Source organism: Sturnus vulgaris, chromosome 1 (genome assembly GCF_052056855.1).
Source record: "Sturnus vulgaris isolate bStuVul1 chromosome 1, bStuVul1.hap1, whole genome shotgun sequence".
NCBI classification, from domain to species: domain Eukaryota; kingdom Metazoa; phylum Chordata; class Aves; order Passeriformes; family Sturnidae; genus Sturnus; species Sturnus vulgaris.
The window spans coordinates 156,123,017-156,137,811 of NC_142243.1; the positions used below are offsets into that span (position 1 = coordinate 156,123,017).

A 14,795-nucleotide genomic window follows, 5' to 3' on the forward strand; every position below is an offset into this window, starting at 1 on the left:
CACCTCCTCAGACAGGAAGGCCGGGTTTGGGGGGGGTTTTGGGGTGGATTTTGGGGTTTTTGGGGTCATTTTTGGGGTTTTTCGGGTGGATTTTGGGGTGGATTTTGGGGTTTTTGGGGGTCATTTTTGGGGTAATTTTGGGGGTTTTGGGGTCTCACCTCCTCAGACAGGAAGGCCGGGTTTGGGGGGGATTTTGGGGTGGATTTTGGGGTAATTTTGGGGGGTTTTGGGGTCTCACCTCCTCAGACAGGAAGGCCGGGTTTGGGGGGGATTTGGGGGTGGATTTTGGGGTAATTTTGGGGGGTTTTGGGGTCTCACCTCCTCAGACAGGAAGGCCGGGGTTGGGGGGGATTTTGGGGTGGATTTTGGGGTAATTTTGGGGGATTTTGGGGTCTCACCTCCTCAGACAGGAAGGCCGGCTCCCCCATGGCCGCGTTGGCGCAGGGCCCGATGTTGAGGATGCTGTCACACACCTGGGGACAGGGACAGCGGGGACACCGACACGTGACACAGGTGACACACAGGTGACAGAAGTGACAGGGAGGTGACAACGACAGCACCTCAAAGGAGCAGTGACCACCTGGGGGTCACAGGGAGGTGACACAAGTGACAGACAAGTGATACAGGTGACGGGGAGGTGACAGAGGTAACAGGGAGGTGACACAGGTGACACACAGGTGACACAGGTGACACTCAGGTGACACACAGGTGACACACAGGTGACAGTACCTCGAAGGAGTACGTTGCCAGCTGTGTCCCCGAGGCCGCCTCGCTGCCGTACACCTCGATCTCATCAACCTCGTCCTGGGCCTGCGGCTTCCCCCCTGGGGACAGGGACAGGTGTCACCCATTGTCACCCCCCTGGGTCACCCATTGTCACCCAGTGCCACCCCCCCTGGGGACAGGGACAGGTGTCACCCATTGTCACCCCCCTGGGGACAGGGACAGGTGTCACCCATTGTCACCCCTGGGTCACCCACTGACACCCATTGTCACCTACTGCCACACCCCTGGGGACAAGGACAGGTGTCACCCATTGTCACCCATTGTCACCACTGCCACCCCCCTGGGGACAGGGACAGGTGTCACCCATTGTCACCCCTGTGTCACCCCCCTGGGGACAGGGACAGGTGCCACCCATTGTCACCCACTGACACCCCTGGGTCACCCATTGTCACCCAGTGCCACCCCCCTGGGGACAGGACACACTTGTCACCCCCTGTCACCCCCTCGGGGACAGGGACACTCTGTCACCCACTGCCCCCAGGTGTCCCCTCTGTCACTTTGTCATCCCTGCAGTGACCAGGAGATGTCCCCAGATGTCCTCAGGGATGTCCCCAAGTGTCCCCAGGTGTCCCCCATGTGTCCCCAGATATCCCCAGGTGTCCCCCAGATGTCCCCAAGTGTCCCTCAGTGTCCCCAGATGTCCCCAGGTGTCCCCACCTGCCCACGACCCCGATGGCTCCGAGCGTTTCTTCTTCACCGGGGGCTCCTCCTGGGGGGTGACAGGGACAGATTTGGGGACCCCAGGAGGGTTTTGGGGTCCCTGGGAGGGCCTTGGTGGTGTCAGGGCTGAGATTTGGGACCCCTGGGAAGGGGTTTTTGGGGTCCCCAGGTATGATTTGGGGTCCCCAGGAAGGGTTTGGGGGTCTCGGGGAAGGAATTTGGGGTCTCTAGGAGGGATCCCCAGAAAGGTTTGGGGTCCCAGGAAGAATTTGGGGTCCCAGGGAAAGGATTTTGGGGTCCCCAGGAAGGATTTGGGGCTCAGGGAAGGGCTTTGGGGTCCCTACGAAGAGTTTGGGGGTTATGGGATGGGGATCTTTGGGTCTCAGAGAGGATTTGGGATCCCAGGTGAATTTTGGAGCCCCCCAGGTGGTTTCCGGGGTTCTCCAGGCATGATGTGGGGTCCCCCAGGTGAATTTTGGGGCCCTCCAGGTGTGATTTGGGGTCCCCAGGTGTGTTTGGGCCCTCACCTGTCTGTCAGGCCCCTCCTTGCCCGCCCCAGCCGGGGGTTCTGGGATGGAGATTTGGGATCTTGGGAGGGATTTGTGGCCCCCCAGGTGGTTTTTGGAGCTCCCCAGGTGTGATTTGGGGTCCCCCAGGTGTGATTTGGGATCGCCAGGTGTGATCTGGGGTCCCCAGGTGTGTTTTGGGGGTCTCACCTGCCTGTCAGGCCCCTCCTTGCTCGCCCCAGCCGGGGGTTCTGGGATGGAGATTTGGGATCTCGGGAAGGATTTGTGGCCCCCCAGGTGGTTTTTGGAGCTCCCCAGGTGTGATTTGGGGTCCCCCAGGTGTGATTTGGGATCGCCAGGTGTGATCTGGGGTCCCCAGGTGTGTTTTGGGCCCTCACCTGCCTGTCAGGCCCCCCCTTGCTCGCCCCAGCCGGGGGTTCTGGGATGGAGATTTGGGATCTCGGGAAGGATTGGGGGTTCTTGGGGAGAGTTTTGGGGTTCCCAGGTGGTTTTTGGGGGTCCCCTAGGTGTGATTTGGGGTCCCCAGGTGTGCTTTGGGCTCTCACCTGTCTGTCAGGCCCCTCCTTGCCCGCCCCAGCCGGGGGCTCCTGCAGCTTCTCCGTGTACCTGAGCAGGAGCGAATTCCCCAGACGAGACCCCAGGAAGAGATAGCCGGGCTCCAGAGGGACCATCTGGGGACACAGGGGGGCACAGATGTCCCCAAAGTGTCCCCAAGGTGTCCCCAAGGTGTGCCCAGGTGTGCCCAGGTGTGCCCAGGTGCTTACACAGGTGGTGAGGACGGAGGCGGCCGCTTTGTCGAAGTGGAAGGAGCGCACGGAGCGCATCCCGTCCGTGATCAGCGTCAGCACGTAGCTGGGACAGGGAGGGGACAACTCAGGGAGGGGTGACAGGACACCCCAAAATCCCTTGGGACACCCCTAAATCCCTTGGGACACCCCAAAAATCCATGGAGAGCCCCCCAGAAAACCCTCAGAGACCCCCCCCTTGTCCCACAGGACAGAGCTCATCCCGTCCCTGATCAGGGTCAGGACACGGCTGGGACACACAGGGGACACTTCAGGGGGGGACAGGACACCCTAAAATCCCTTGGGGACACCCCAAAATTCTTGGAGACACCCTCAAAAAGCCCAGGACCCCCAGGGACCCCCCCCTTGTCCCACAGGACAGAGCTCACCCCACCCCTGATCAGGGTCAGGACACGGCTGGGACAGGGGGGCGGCACCTCAGGGGGGGACAGGACACCCCCAAATCCCTTGGGGACACCCCTAAATCCCTTGGGACACCCCAAAAATCCATGGAGAGTCCCCCAGAAAACCCCCAGGGACCCCCCCCTTGTCCCACAGGACAGAGCTCACCCCACCCCTGATCAGGGTCAGGACAGGGCTGGGACACACAGGGGACACTTCAGGGGGGACAGGACACCCTAAAATCCCTTGGGGACACCCCTAAATCCTTGGGGACACCCCTAAATCCTTGGGGACACCCCTAAATCCATGGAGAGCCCCCCAGAAAACCCCAGGGATCCCCCCTTGTCCCACAGGACAGAGCTCACCCCGTCCCTGATCAGGGTCAGGATAGGGCTGGGACAGGGGGCGGCACCTCAGGGGGGGGACAGGACACCCCAAAATCCCTTGGGGACACCCCCAAATCCCTGGGGACACCCCCCCCAGGCCCCCCCAGACTCACATCTCCCCCCCCTTGAGCGAGATGACCATCTTGTCATAGGAGATGAAGGTGGCCTGGGCACAGTCCAGAGTCATCCTCACACCCTCCTGGATGCCTGGGGACAGCGACAGCGACAGTCAGGGATGGGGACACAGGGACACAGGGATGGGGACACAGGGACAGCGACAGGGACAGTCAGGGACACAGGGACAGGGACACAGGGATGGGGACACAGGGACAGCGACAGCGACAGTCAGGGACACAGGGACACAGGGACAGGGAGAGTAAAAGAGGAAGAGGAAGATGAGGAAAGAGGAGAAGGAAGAAGGAGGAAAGTGAGGGAGAGGATGAAGATGATGAAGACGAGTGGGGTGAAGATGGGGATGACAGGGACGGTGTGAATGAGGCTGGTGAGGGTGAGGATGAGGAGGATGAGGATGAGGGAGTTGAGGATGATGAGGATGAGGATGAAGAGGAGAAGGAGGATGGGGAGGAAGATGAGGACAGGGCTGATGAGACTACAGAGGAAGAGGCTGATAGGGATGAGGATGAAGATGGGGATGAGGCTGAGGAGGATGAGGCTGAGGACGATGAGGAGGAGGCGAGGCCGAAGGCTGTGCTCACGCAGAGGGAAGACGGTGGTGCCGCAGGTGAGGCTGTTGAGGGCAACCCCGTAGGGGGGCACGCTCTGGTTCAGGTACAGCAGGGAGTTCACAGCGAAGATCACAACACCCCCTGGGACAGGGACAACAGTGTCACCACAGTGTCACCAACAGTGTCACTGTCACCATCACAACACCCCCTGGGACAGGGACAACAGTGTCACCAACAGTGTCACCACAGTGTCACTGTCACCATCACAACACCCCCTGGGACAGGGACAACAGTGTCACCACAGTGTCACCAACAGTGTCACCACAGTGTCACTGTCACCATCACAACACCCCCTGGGACAGGGACAGGGACAACAGTGTCACCACAGTGTCACCAACAGTGTCACTGTCACCATCACAACACCCCCTGGGACAGGGACAACAGTGTCACCAACAGTGTCACCAACAGTGTCAGTGTAACCACACCCCCTGGGACTGGGGGACAGGGACAGGGTCACCAACAGTGTCACCATCAGCACATCCCCCGGGACAGGGAGAGGAATTGTGTCACTGTCACTGTGTCACTGTGTGACTGTGTCACTGTCACTGTGTCACTGTCACTGTCACTGTGTCACTGTCACTGTCAGTGTGTCACTGTGTCACTGTCACTGCGTCACTGTGTCACCGTCACTGTGTCACTGTGTCACTGTGTCACTGTCACTGCGTCACTGTGTCACTGTGTCACTGTCACTGTGTCACTGTCACTGTGTCACTGTGTCACTGTCACTGTGTCACTGTGTCACTGTCACTGCGTCACTGTGTCACCGTCACTGTGTCACTGTGTCACTGTCACTGTGTCACTGTCACTGTGTCACTGTGTCACTGTGTCACTGTCACTGTGTCACTGTCACTGTGTCACTGTGTCACTGTCACTGTGTCACTGTCACTGTCACTGTCACTGTGTCACTGTCACTGTGTCACTGTCACTGTGTCACTGTGTCACTGTGTCACTGTGTCACTGTGTCACTGTCACTTTGTCACTGTCACTGTGTCACTGTCACTGTGTCACCGTCACTGTGTCACTGTGTCACTGTCACTGTGTCACTGTGTCACTGTCACTGTGTCACTGTGTCACTGTGTCACTGTGTCACTGTCACTGTGTCACTGTGTCACTGTCACTGTGTCACTGTGTCACTGTGTCACTGTCACTGTGTCACTGTCACTGTGTCACTGTCACTGTGTCACTGTCACTGTGTCACTGTGTCACTGTCACTGTCACTGTCACTGTGTCACTGTCACTGTGTCACTGTGTCACTGTCACTGTGTCACTGTGTCACTGTCACTGTGTCACTGTCACTGTGTCACCGTCACTCACCGATGGGTTTGGGCACAGGCAGAGCCTGGGTACAGTCGAAGGGCAGCGAGCTCAGTGACCCTGTCACTGTCACTGTGTCACTGTCACTGTGTCACTGTGTCACTGTGTCACTGTCACTGTGTCACTGTCACTGTCACTGTGTCACTGTGTCACTGTCACTGTGTCACTGTGTCACTGTCACTGTGTCACTGTCACTGTGTCACTGTGTCACTGTCACTGTGTCACTGTGTCACTGTCACTGTGTCACTGTCACTGTGTCACTGTCACTGTGTCACTGTGTCGCTGTCACTGTCACTGTGTCACTGTGTCACTGTGTCACTGTCACTGTGTCACTGTCACTGTGTCACCGTCACTCACCGATGGGTTTGGGCACAGGCAGAGCCTGGGTACAGTCGAAGGGCAGCGAGCTCAGTGACCCTGTCACTGTCACTGTGTCACTGTCACTGTGTCACTGTGTCACTGTGTCACTGTCACTGTGTCACTGTCACTGTCACTGTGTCACTGTGTCACTGTCACTGTGTCACTGTGTCACTGTCACTGTGTCACTGTCACTGTCACTGTCACTGTGTCACTGTCACTGTGTCACTGTGTCACTGTCACTGTGTCACTGTGTCACTGTCACTGTGTCACTGTCACTGTGTCACTGTGTCACTGTGTCACTGTGTCACTGTCACTGTGTCACTGTCACTGTCACTGTCACTGTGTCACTGTCACTGTGTCACTGTGTCACTGTCACTGTGTCACTGTGTCACTGTCACTGTGTCACTGTCAGTGTGTCACTGTGTCACTGTCACTGTGTCACTGTGTCACTGTCACTGTGTCACTGTCACTGTGTCACCGTCACTCACCGATGGGTTTGGGCACAGGCAGAGCCTGGGTACAGTCGAAGGGCAGCGAGCTCAGTGACCCTGTCACTGTCACTGTGTCACTGTCACTGTGTCACTGTGTCACTGTGTCACTGTCACTGTGTCACTGTCACTGTCACTGTGTCACTGTGTCACTGTCACTGTGTCACTGTGTCACTGTCACTGTGTCACTGTCACTGTGTCACTGTGTCACTGTGTCACTGTGTCACTGTGTCACTGTGTCACTGTCACTGTGTCACTGTCACTGTGTCACTGTCACTGTGTCACTGTCACTGTGTCACTGTGTCACTGTCACTGTCACTGTCACTGTGTCACTGTCACTGTGTCACTGTGTCACTGTCACTGTGTCACTGTCAGTGTGTCACTGTGTCACTGTCACTGTGTCACTGTGTCACTGTCACTGTGTCACTGTCACTGTGTCACCGTCACTCACCGATGGGTTTGGGCACAGGCAGAGCCTGGGTACAGTCGAAGGGCAGCGAGCTCAGTGACCCTGTCACTGTCACTGTGTCACTGTCACTGTGTCACTGTGTCACTGTGTCACTGTCACTGTGTCACTGTCACTGTCACTGTGTCACTGTGTCACTGTCACTGTGTCACTGTGTCACTGTCACTGTGTCACTGTCACTGTCACTGTCACTGTGTCACTGTCACTGTGTCACTGTGTCACTGTCACTGTGTCACTGTGTCACTGTCACTGTGTCACTGTCACTGTGTCACTGTCACTGTGTCACTGTGTCGCTGTCACTGTCACTGTGTCACTGTCACTGTGTCACTGTGTCGCTGTCACTGTCACTGTGTCACTGTGTCACTGTGTCACTGTCACTGTGTCACTGTCACTGTGTCACCGTCACTCACCGATGGGTTTGGGCACAGGCAGAGCCTGGGTACAGTCGAAGGGCAGCGAGCTCAGTGACCCTGTCACTGTCACTGTGTCACTGTCACTGTGTCACTGTGTCACTGTGTCACTGTCACTGTGTCACTGTCACTGTCACTGTGTCACTGTGTCACTGTCACTGTGTCACTGTGTCACTGTCACTGTGTCACTGTCACTGTCACTGTCACTGTGTCACTGTCACTGTGTCACTGTGTCACTGTCACTGTGTCACTGTGTCACTGTCACTGTGTCACTGTCACTGTGTCACTGTCACTGTGTCACTGTGTCGCTGTCACTGTCACTGTGTCACTGTCACTGTGTCACTGTGTCGCTGTCACTGTCACTGTGTCACTGTGTCACTGTGTCACTGTCACTGTGTCACTGTCACTGTGTCACTGTCACTGTGTCACTGTCACTGTGTCACTGTGTCACTGTGTCACTGTCACCGTCACTCACCGATGGGTTTGGGCACAGGCAGAGCCTGGGTACAGTCGAAGGGCAGCGAGCTCAGTGACCAGATCACCGGGTGTACGCGCTGCAGGATGTTCAGCGAGATGGCCACGATGCTGCACGTGTCCTGTCGCACTGCCACCCTCCTGTGGGGACATCAGTGTCACCTCTGTGTCACCTCTGTGTCACCTGGGGGGTGACAGACACACCCTGACACCCACAGGTGTCCTGTCGCACTGCCACCCTCCTGTGGGGACATCAGTGTCACCTGGGGGGTGACAGACACACCCTGACACCCACAGGTGTCCTGTCACACTGCCACCCTCCTGTGGGGACATCAGCGTCACCTGGGGGTCACCTGGGGGGTGACAGACACACCCTGACACCCACAGGTGTCCTGTCACACTGCCACCCTCCTGTGGGGACATCAGCGTCACCTCTGTGTCACCTGGGGGGTGACAGACACACCCTGACACCCACAGGTGTCCTGTCGCACTGCCACCCTCCTGTGGGGACACCCCAATGTCACCTGGGGGGTGACAGAGTGACCCTGTCCCTGTGTCCCCAAAGGTCCCTGTCACCCCAAACTGGGCAGCGTCCCCCAGCCTGTCCCTGTCCCCCCAAAATCCCCCGAATGTCCCCCCGAACTCCCCCAAAACTCCCCCAAATCCCACTGAAACCACCTCAAATCCCCCCAAAACTCCCCCAAATTCCCTCTAGACACCCCAAAACCCCCTGAAACCCCCCCAAATCCCACTGAAACCCCCCCAGATCTCCCCCAAACCCCACCACTGACCCGGGCCAGGTCTGGTTGGGCTCGAAGAGGATGAGCAGGGTGGGCTCGTAGTAGCTATGCAGGAACTGCAGGGGCTGGGACCCCCAAAATCCCCCCAAACACCCCCAAAACACCTCAGATCCCACTGAAACCCCCCCAAATCTCCCCCAAAACCCCAAGACTGACCCGGGCCAGGTCTGGTTGGGCTCAAAGAGGATGAGCAGGGTGGGCTCGTAGTAGCCATGCAGGAACTGCAGGGGCTGGGACCCCCAAAATCCCCCCAAACACCCCCAAAACGCCTCAGATCCCACTGAAACCCCCCCAAAACCCCCTGAAACCCCCTCAAATCCCACCACTGACCCGGGCCAGGTCTGGTTGGGCTCGAAGAGGATGAGCAGGGTGGGCTCATAGTAGCCATGCAGGAACTGCAGGGGCTGGGACCCCCAAAATCCCCCCAAACACCCCCAAAACACCTCAGATCCCACTGAAACCCCCCCAAATCTCCCCCAAACCCCAAGACTGACCCGGGCCAGGTCTGGTTGGGCTCAAAGAGGATGAGCAGGGTGGGCTCGTAGTAGCCATGCAGGAACTGCAGGGGCTGGGACCCCCAAAATCCCCCCAAACACCCCCAAAACGCCTCAGATCCCACTGAAACCCCCCCAAAACCCCCTGAAACCCCCTCAAATCCCACCACTGACCCGGGCCAGGTCTGGTTGGGCTCGAAGAGGATGAGCAGGGTGGGCTCGTAGTAGCCATGCAGGAACTGCATGTCGATGATGTTGAGCAGTTTCTCGTCCAGCTCCCTGACGTCGATGATGTAGCTGGGCAGGAAACTCGACTTCTGCCTGCGGGGATGAGGGGGGTGGGTTCAGGGGGAGGAGATCCCCGATTTTTTGGGGGGGTTCAGGGAAGGTTTTGGGGGGGTCTCTCACCCCTCTCCCACCAGCCCCTCGTGCTCGTCGGCCAGGGAGTCGCGCCGGAAGGGCAGCACCACCAGGCGGGTGCCGTAAATCAACATCACCGCGCAGCGCCCGTCGGGATCCACCCGCACCCGCGGCGTGTGCACGTTCTGGACGAAGCCATCCTAAAAAAAAATGGGGATTTGGGGTGGTTGGGGTCTCCAGGGAACCCCAAAATCCATCCCAGAGTGACCCCAGAGGGATGGATCCCACCCGGACCCGGGTGTGTGCACGTTCTGGACGAAGCCATCCTAAAAAAAAAAATGGGGATTTGGGGGTGAAAAGAGGGACCTCAGAGCTGGGGGAACCCCAAAATCCATCCCAGAGTGATCCCAAAAGGATGGATCCCACAAGGATCCCATCCACACCTGGGTGTGTGCACGTTCTGAACGAAGCCATCCTAAAAAAAAAATGTGGATTTGGGGTGGCTGGGGCCTCCAGGGAACCCCAAACCCCATTTTAGGGTGAAATTCAGGGATTTTGGGATCTGGGGGATCCCCAAACCCCATTTTGGGGCGAAAATCAAGGATTTTGGGGATTCTGCAATAACTCAGGGATCTGGAAGATTCCCAAACCCCATTTTGGGGTGAAATTCAGGGATTTTGGGGGTCAGGGATAACTCAGGGATTTAGGATAACCCCAGACTCCATTTTGGGGTGAAATTCAGGGATTTTGGGGGTCAGGCCCCACCCTCAGCTCGGGCTCCTCGAAGTAGTGCAGGGACAGAGTCTTGAGGTCGTGAGTGCCGGGGTCGTACTCCACCACCGAGAGCTGTGGGAACAGCACCCCAAAAATGATCAATGGCACCCCAAAATTATCAATGGCACCCCAAAATGATCAATGGCACCCCAAAATTATCAATGGAACCCCAAAATGATCAATGACACCCCAAAATTATCAATGGAACCCCAAAATTATCAATGACACCCCAAAATCATGAACAGCACCCCAAAGTGATCAATGGAACCCCAAAATTATCAATGGAAACCCAAAATGATCAATGGCACCCCAAAATTATCAATGACACCCCAAAATCATGAACAGCACCCCAAAGTGATCAATGGCACCCCAAAATTATCAATGACACCCCAAAAATCATGAACAGCACCCCAAAGTGATCAATGGCACCCCAAAATTATCAATGAACCCCAAATTATCAATGGAACCCCAAAATTATCAATGGAACCCAAAATTATCAATGGAAATCCAAAAATTATCAATGGGACCCCAAAATGGGGTCGTACTCCACCACGAGAGCTGTGGGAACAGCACCCCAAAAATGATCAATGGCACCCCAAAATTATCAATGGCACCCCAAAATTATCAATGGCACCCCAAAATCCCCCCCGGGCACCCCAAAATCCCCCATGACATCCCAAAATGATCAATGGCACCCCAAAATCCCCCCTGTCACCCCAAAATGATCAATGACACCCAAAAACGATCAATGGAACCCCAAAATGATCAATGGCACCCCAAAATTCCCTCCCTGGCATCCCAAAATGATCAATGCACCCCAAAATGATCAATGGAACCCCAAATTCCCCCCCTTGCAACCCAAAATGATCAATGGAACCCCATAATGATCAATGGAACCCCCAAATTCCCCCCCTGGCACCCCAAAATTCCCTCCCTGACACCCCAAAATTCCCTCCCTGACACCCCAAAATTCCCCCCTGGCACCCCGAAATGATCAATGGCACCCCAAAATGATCAATGGAACCCCCAAATTCCCCCCCGGCACCCCAAAATTCCCTCCCTGACACCCCAAAATTCCCCCTGGCACCCCAAATTCCCCCCTGGCACCCCAGAATCCCCCACCTTGGCGTCCTTGAAGCTGAGCAGCAGCGCGTCCCTCTTGGCCCCGGCCAGCTGGACACTGGCCATGGACATGACATTGCCAAAAAACGAGAAGGAGGCCACCAGCTCCAGCTTCTCCCGCTGCCCTTTGCCCTCTGGGGGAAAAAAAAAAATGGGAATTTGGGGGATTTGGGGAATTTTTGGGGTTTTTTCGGAGATTTTTTAGGGATTTTTTTGGCGTTTTTCGGAGATTTTTTGGGATTTTTTTTGTGATTTTTGGAATTTTTTTTTAATTTTTTCAGGGTTTTTTGTTGATTTTTTGCGGATTTTTAGGGAATTTTTGTGGATTTTTTTAGGGATTTTTTGGGATTTTCAGAGATTTTTGAAGGATTTTTGGGGATTTTTTGGGGATTTTTTGGATTTTTTTTTAATTTTTTCAGGGTTTTTTGTTGATTTTTTGCGATTTTTTGGGATTTTCTGGGATTTCTTGGGGGATCTTTTGGGATTTTTCTGAGATATTTTGGGATTTTTTTGTGGGATTTTTCAGAAATATTTGGGGGATTTTTTGGGGATTTTCGGATTTTTTGGGGGATTTTTTTGGTGATTTTTTGGAATTTTTTTTTTTAATTTTTTCAGGGTATTTCGTGGATTTTTTGTGAATTTTTTGTGGATTTTTTGGGGATTTATTGGGATTTTTCAGAGATTTTAGGGGATTTTTTGGGACATGACATTGCCAAAAAACGAGAAGGAGGCCACCAGCTCCAGCTTCTCCCGCTGCCCTTTGCCCTCTGGGGGAAAAAAAAATGGGAATTTGGGGATTTGGGGGAATTTTGGGGGTTTTTTCGGAGATTTTTGGGGATTTTTTTGGTGATTTTTTGGAATTTTTTTTTAATTTTTTCAGGGTTTTTTGTTGATTTTTTGCGGATTTTTTGGGAATTTTTGTGGATTTTTTTAGGGATTTTTTGGGATTTTTCAGAGATTTTTGAAGGATTTTTGGGGATTTTTTTGCATTTTTTGGAAATTTTTTTAAAATTTTTCCAGGGTTTTTTGTTGATTTTTCGCGGATTTTTTTGGGATTTCTTGGGGGATCTTTGGGGATTTTTTGTGGGTTTTTTGGGGGATTTTTTTGGGATTTTTCGGGATTTTTTGGGTGATTTTTTGGAAATTTTTTAAAATTTTTCAGGGTTTTTTGTTGATTTTTTGCGGATTTTTTGGGATTTTTTGGGGGATTTTTTGGGAATTTTCTGGGGAATTTTCGGAGATTTTTTGGGAATTTTTTGGAAATTCTCTTAAAATTTTTCAGGTTTTTTTAGGGAATTTTTTCCGAGATTTTTTGGGAATTTTGACGATTTTTTTTGGACTTTTGGGAATTTTATTTTTTTCAGGGTTTTTTGTTGATTTTTTGCGGATTTTTGGGGATTTCTTGGGGGATCTTGTGGGATTTTGGGGGGATTTTTGGGATTTTTTTGGGGATTTTTTGTGGGATTTTTCAGAAATTTTGGGGGGATTTTTGGGGATTTTTCGGAGATTTTTGGGATTTTTCGGGTGATTTTTTGGATTTTTTTTTTTTAATTTTTTCAGGGTTTTTTGCTGATTTTTTGCGGATTTTCTGGGATTTTGGGGGATTTCTTGGGGATCTTTTGGATTTTTCGAAGATTTTTTGGGAATTTTTTGTGGATTTTTTAGGAAGTTTTTAGGGATTTTTCAGAGATTTTTGAAGGATTTTTGGGGATTTTTTTGGTGATTTTTTTGGAATTTTTTTTTAAATTTTTCAGGGCTTTTTGTTGATTTTTTGTGGATTTTTTGGGATTTTTGGGGGGATTTTTTGGGAATTTTTGGGTTTTTCTTGGGGATCTTTTGGGGTTTTTCGGAGATTTTTTGGGGGGATTTTTGGGGATTTTTCGGAGATTTTTGGGGAATTTTTTGGAAATTTTCTTAAAATTTTTCCGGTTTTTTAGGGGATTTTTTTGGGATTTTTTGGGAATTTTTTCGGGATTTTTTGGGGATTTTTCAGAGATTTTGGGGGGTTTTGGGGAATTTTTGGGGGATTTTCAGGATTTTTGTTGGGTTTTTTTTATTATTATTACCTTGGAGGTTTTTGTGGTTATCTGGGGTTTTTTGGGGGAGTTTTGTGGGGATTTTTTGGGGGGTCTTGCGGGGTTTTTTAGGGAACTTTTTGGGTCTTTTGAGGATTTTTGGGAATATTTTTGTGGGTTTTGAGGATTTTTTTTTAGGAGCTTTTTGAAGTTTTTTTAAATTTTTTTAAATTTTGGGGGTTGGGGGAATTTTTTTTTTTTTTAATTTTGGGAGTTTTTCGAGGATTTTTCTGGGATGTTGTGGATTTTTTCTGGGGGGATATTTAGGATTTTTGGGGGGGGTTGAAGGGATTTTTGGGAATTTTTCTCGAGGTCTAGTTGGGATTTTTTGGGGGATTTGGGGGATTTTTCAGGGTTTTTTTGGGATTTTCTGGGGAGGATTTCTTGAAGTTTTTACTGGGCTTTTTGGGGAATTTTTTTTTTTAGTTTTTGAGATTTTTGGGGTGATTCTTTGTGATTTTCTTGGGGTTTTCTTAAAACTCTGCCCCTGAGATTGAGAATCCCCCATGGGTTGGGATTTTCCTGCTCGCTCCTGATTCTTTGTTCTGCCCCACTCAAAATCCCCCCAAAAAAAAATTCCCAAACCCCCCCTCAAAAAAAAAAAAACCCCAAAAATCCCCAAAAAACCCCAAAAAGAGCCTCACTCACCCCCATTCCTGTCACCTTTTCCCGGTGCCTGCAAAAAAAAAAAATCGATAAAATTCCCATAAGGAAAAAAATCAATAAAAATCCCCAAATTTCCCCTAAATTTGGGGGGGTTTTTTTTGTGGGGTTTTTTTTGGGGGGTTGTGGGTTTCTTTTTTTTTGTGGGGTCACCTCGGGGTCGTGGTTGAGGCGATAAACGAAGAGTTGGGAGGTGCCGGCCACCACCAGGTTCCTCTCGGCCGCCGAAAAAAAATGACAATAAAGGGAAAATTCCAACCCCGTGGGGGGGTGGGTTTGTTTGTACACGGCGTACATGGGGTCCCCAAAAAATGATCACCCCGAATTTGGGGTCCTGGGGGTCTTCTGGGGGGGGGGGGCTGGGGAGAGAGAGAGAGAGAGAGAGAGAGAGAGAGCGGTGAGAAAATGGGCGGGGAAAAGGAAATTGGAGAAAATTGGGAGGAAAAGGGGGAATATCCCAAATTTCCCCCCAAACCGCTCCCCTCAGTCCCCCCCATTTTCCCCTCATGGACCCCTCAAGTTTCCCCTCAGACCCCCCAAAGGATTCCCCCTCAGTCTCCCCCCATTTCACCCTCATGGACCCCTCAAATTTCTCCTCAGACCCCCCAGAGCCCCTCATGGACCCCCTCAAACATCCCCCTCAGTCTCCCCCATTTCCCCCTCATGGACCCCCCAAAATTTCACCCCAGAACCCCAAAGCCCC

At 52.7% G+C, this 14,795-nt stretch overlaps 1 protein-coding gene across 2 annotated transcripts in view; it reads right to left on the reverse strand.

The window, feature by feature from the left end:
- Positions 1-14,389, reverse strand: part of LOC106864324 (cleavage and polyadenylation specificity factor subunit 1) — a 40,533-nt gene extending 26,144 nt beyond the window's left edge. For both annotated transcript variants that reach the window (XM_088180692.1, XM_088180687.1), the window contains exons 1-14: positions 14,246-14,389; positions 14,078-14,105; positions 11,355-11,488; positions 10,224-10,304; positions 9,507-9,658; positions 9,273-9,419; positions 7,806-7,945; positions 4,263-4,373; positions 3,660-3,753; positions 2,738-2,825; positions 2,519-2,644; positions 1,444-1,495; positions 730-824; positions 399-473 (exon numbers count right to left, since the gene is read on the reverse strand). In XM_088180692.1, coding sequence (XP_088036818.1) covers positions 399-473; positions 730-824; positions 1,444-1,495; positions 2,519-2,644; positions 2,738-2,825; positions 3,660-3,753; positions 4,263-4,373; positions 7,806-7,945; positions 9,273-9,419; positions 9,507-9,658; positions 10,224-10,304; positions 11,355-11,488; positions 14,078-14,105; positions 14,246-14,389 — 1,467 coding nt within the window. The remainder of the gene's footprint in view (positions 1-398; positions 474-729; positions 825-1,443; positions 1,496-2,518; positions 2,645-2,737; positions 2,826-3,659; positions 3,754-4,262; positions 4,374-7,805; positions 7,946-9,272; positions 9,420-9,506; positions 9,659-10,223; positions 10,305-11,354; positions 11,489-14,077; positions 14,106-14,245) is intronic.
- Between the last annotated feature and the right edge of the window lie 406 nt (positions 14,390-14,795).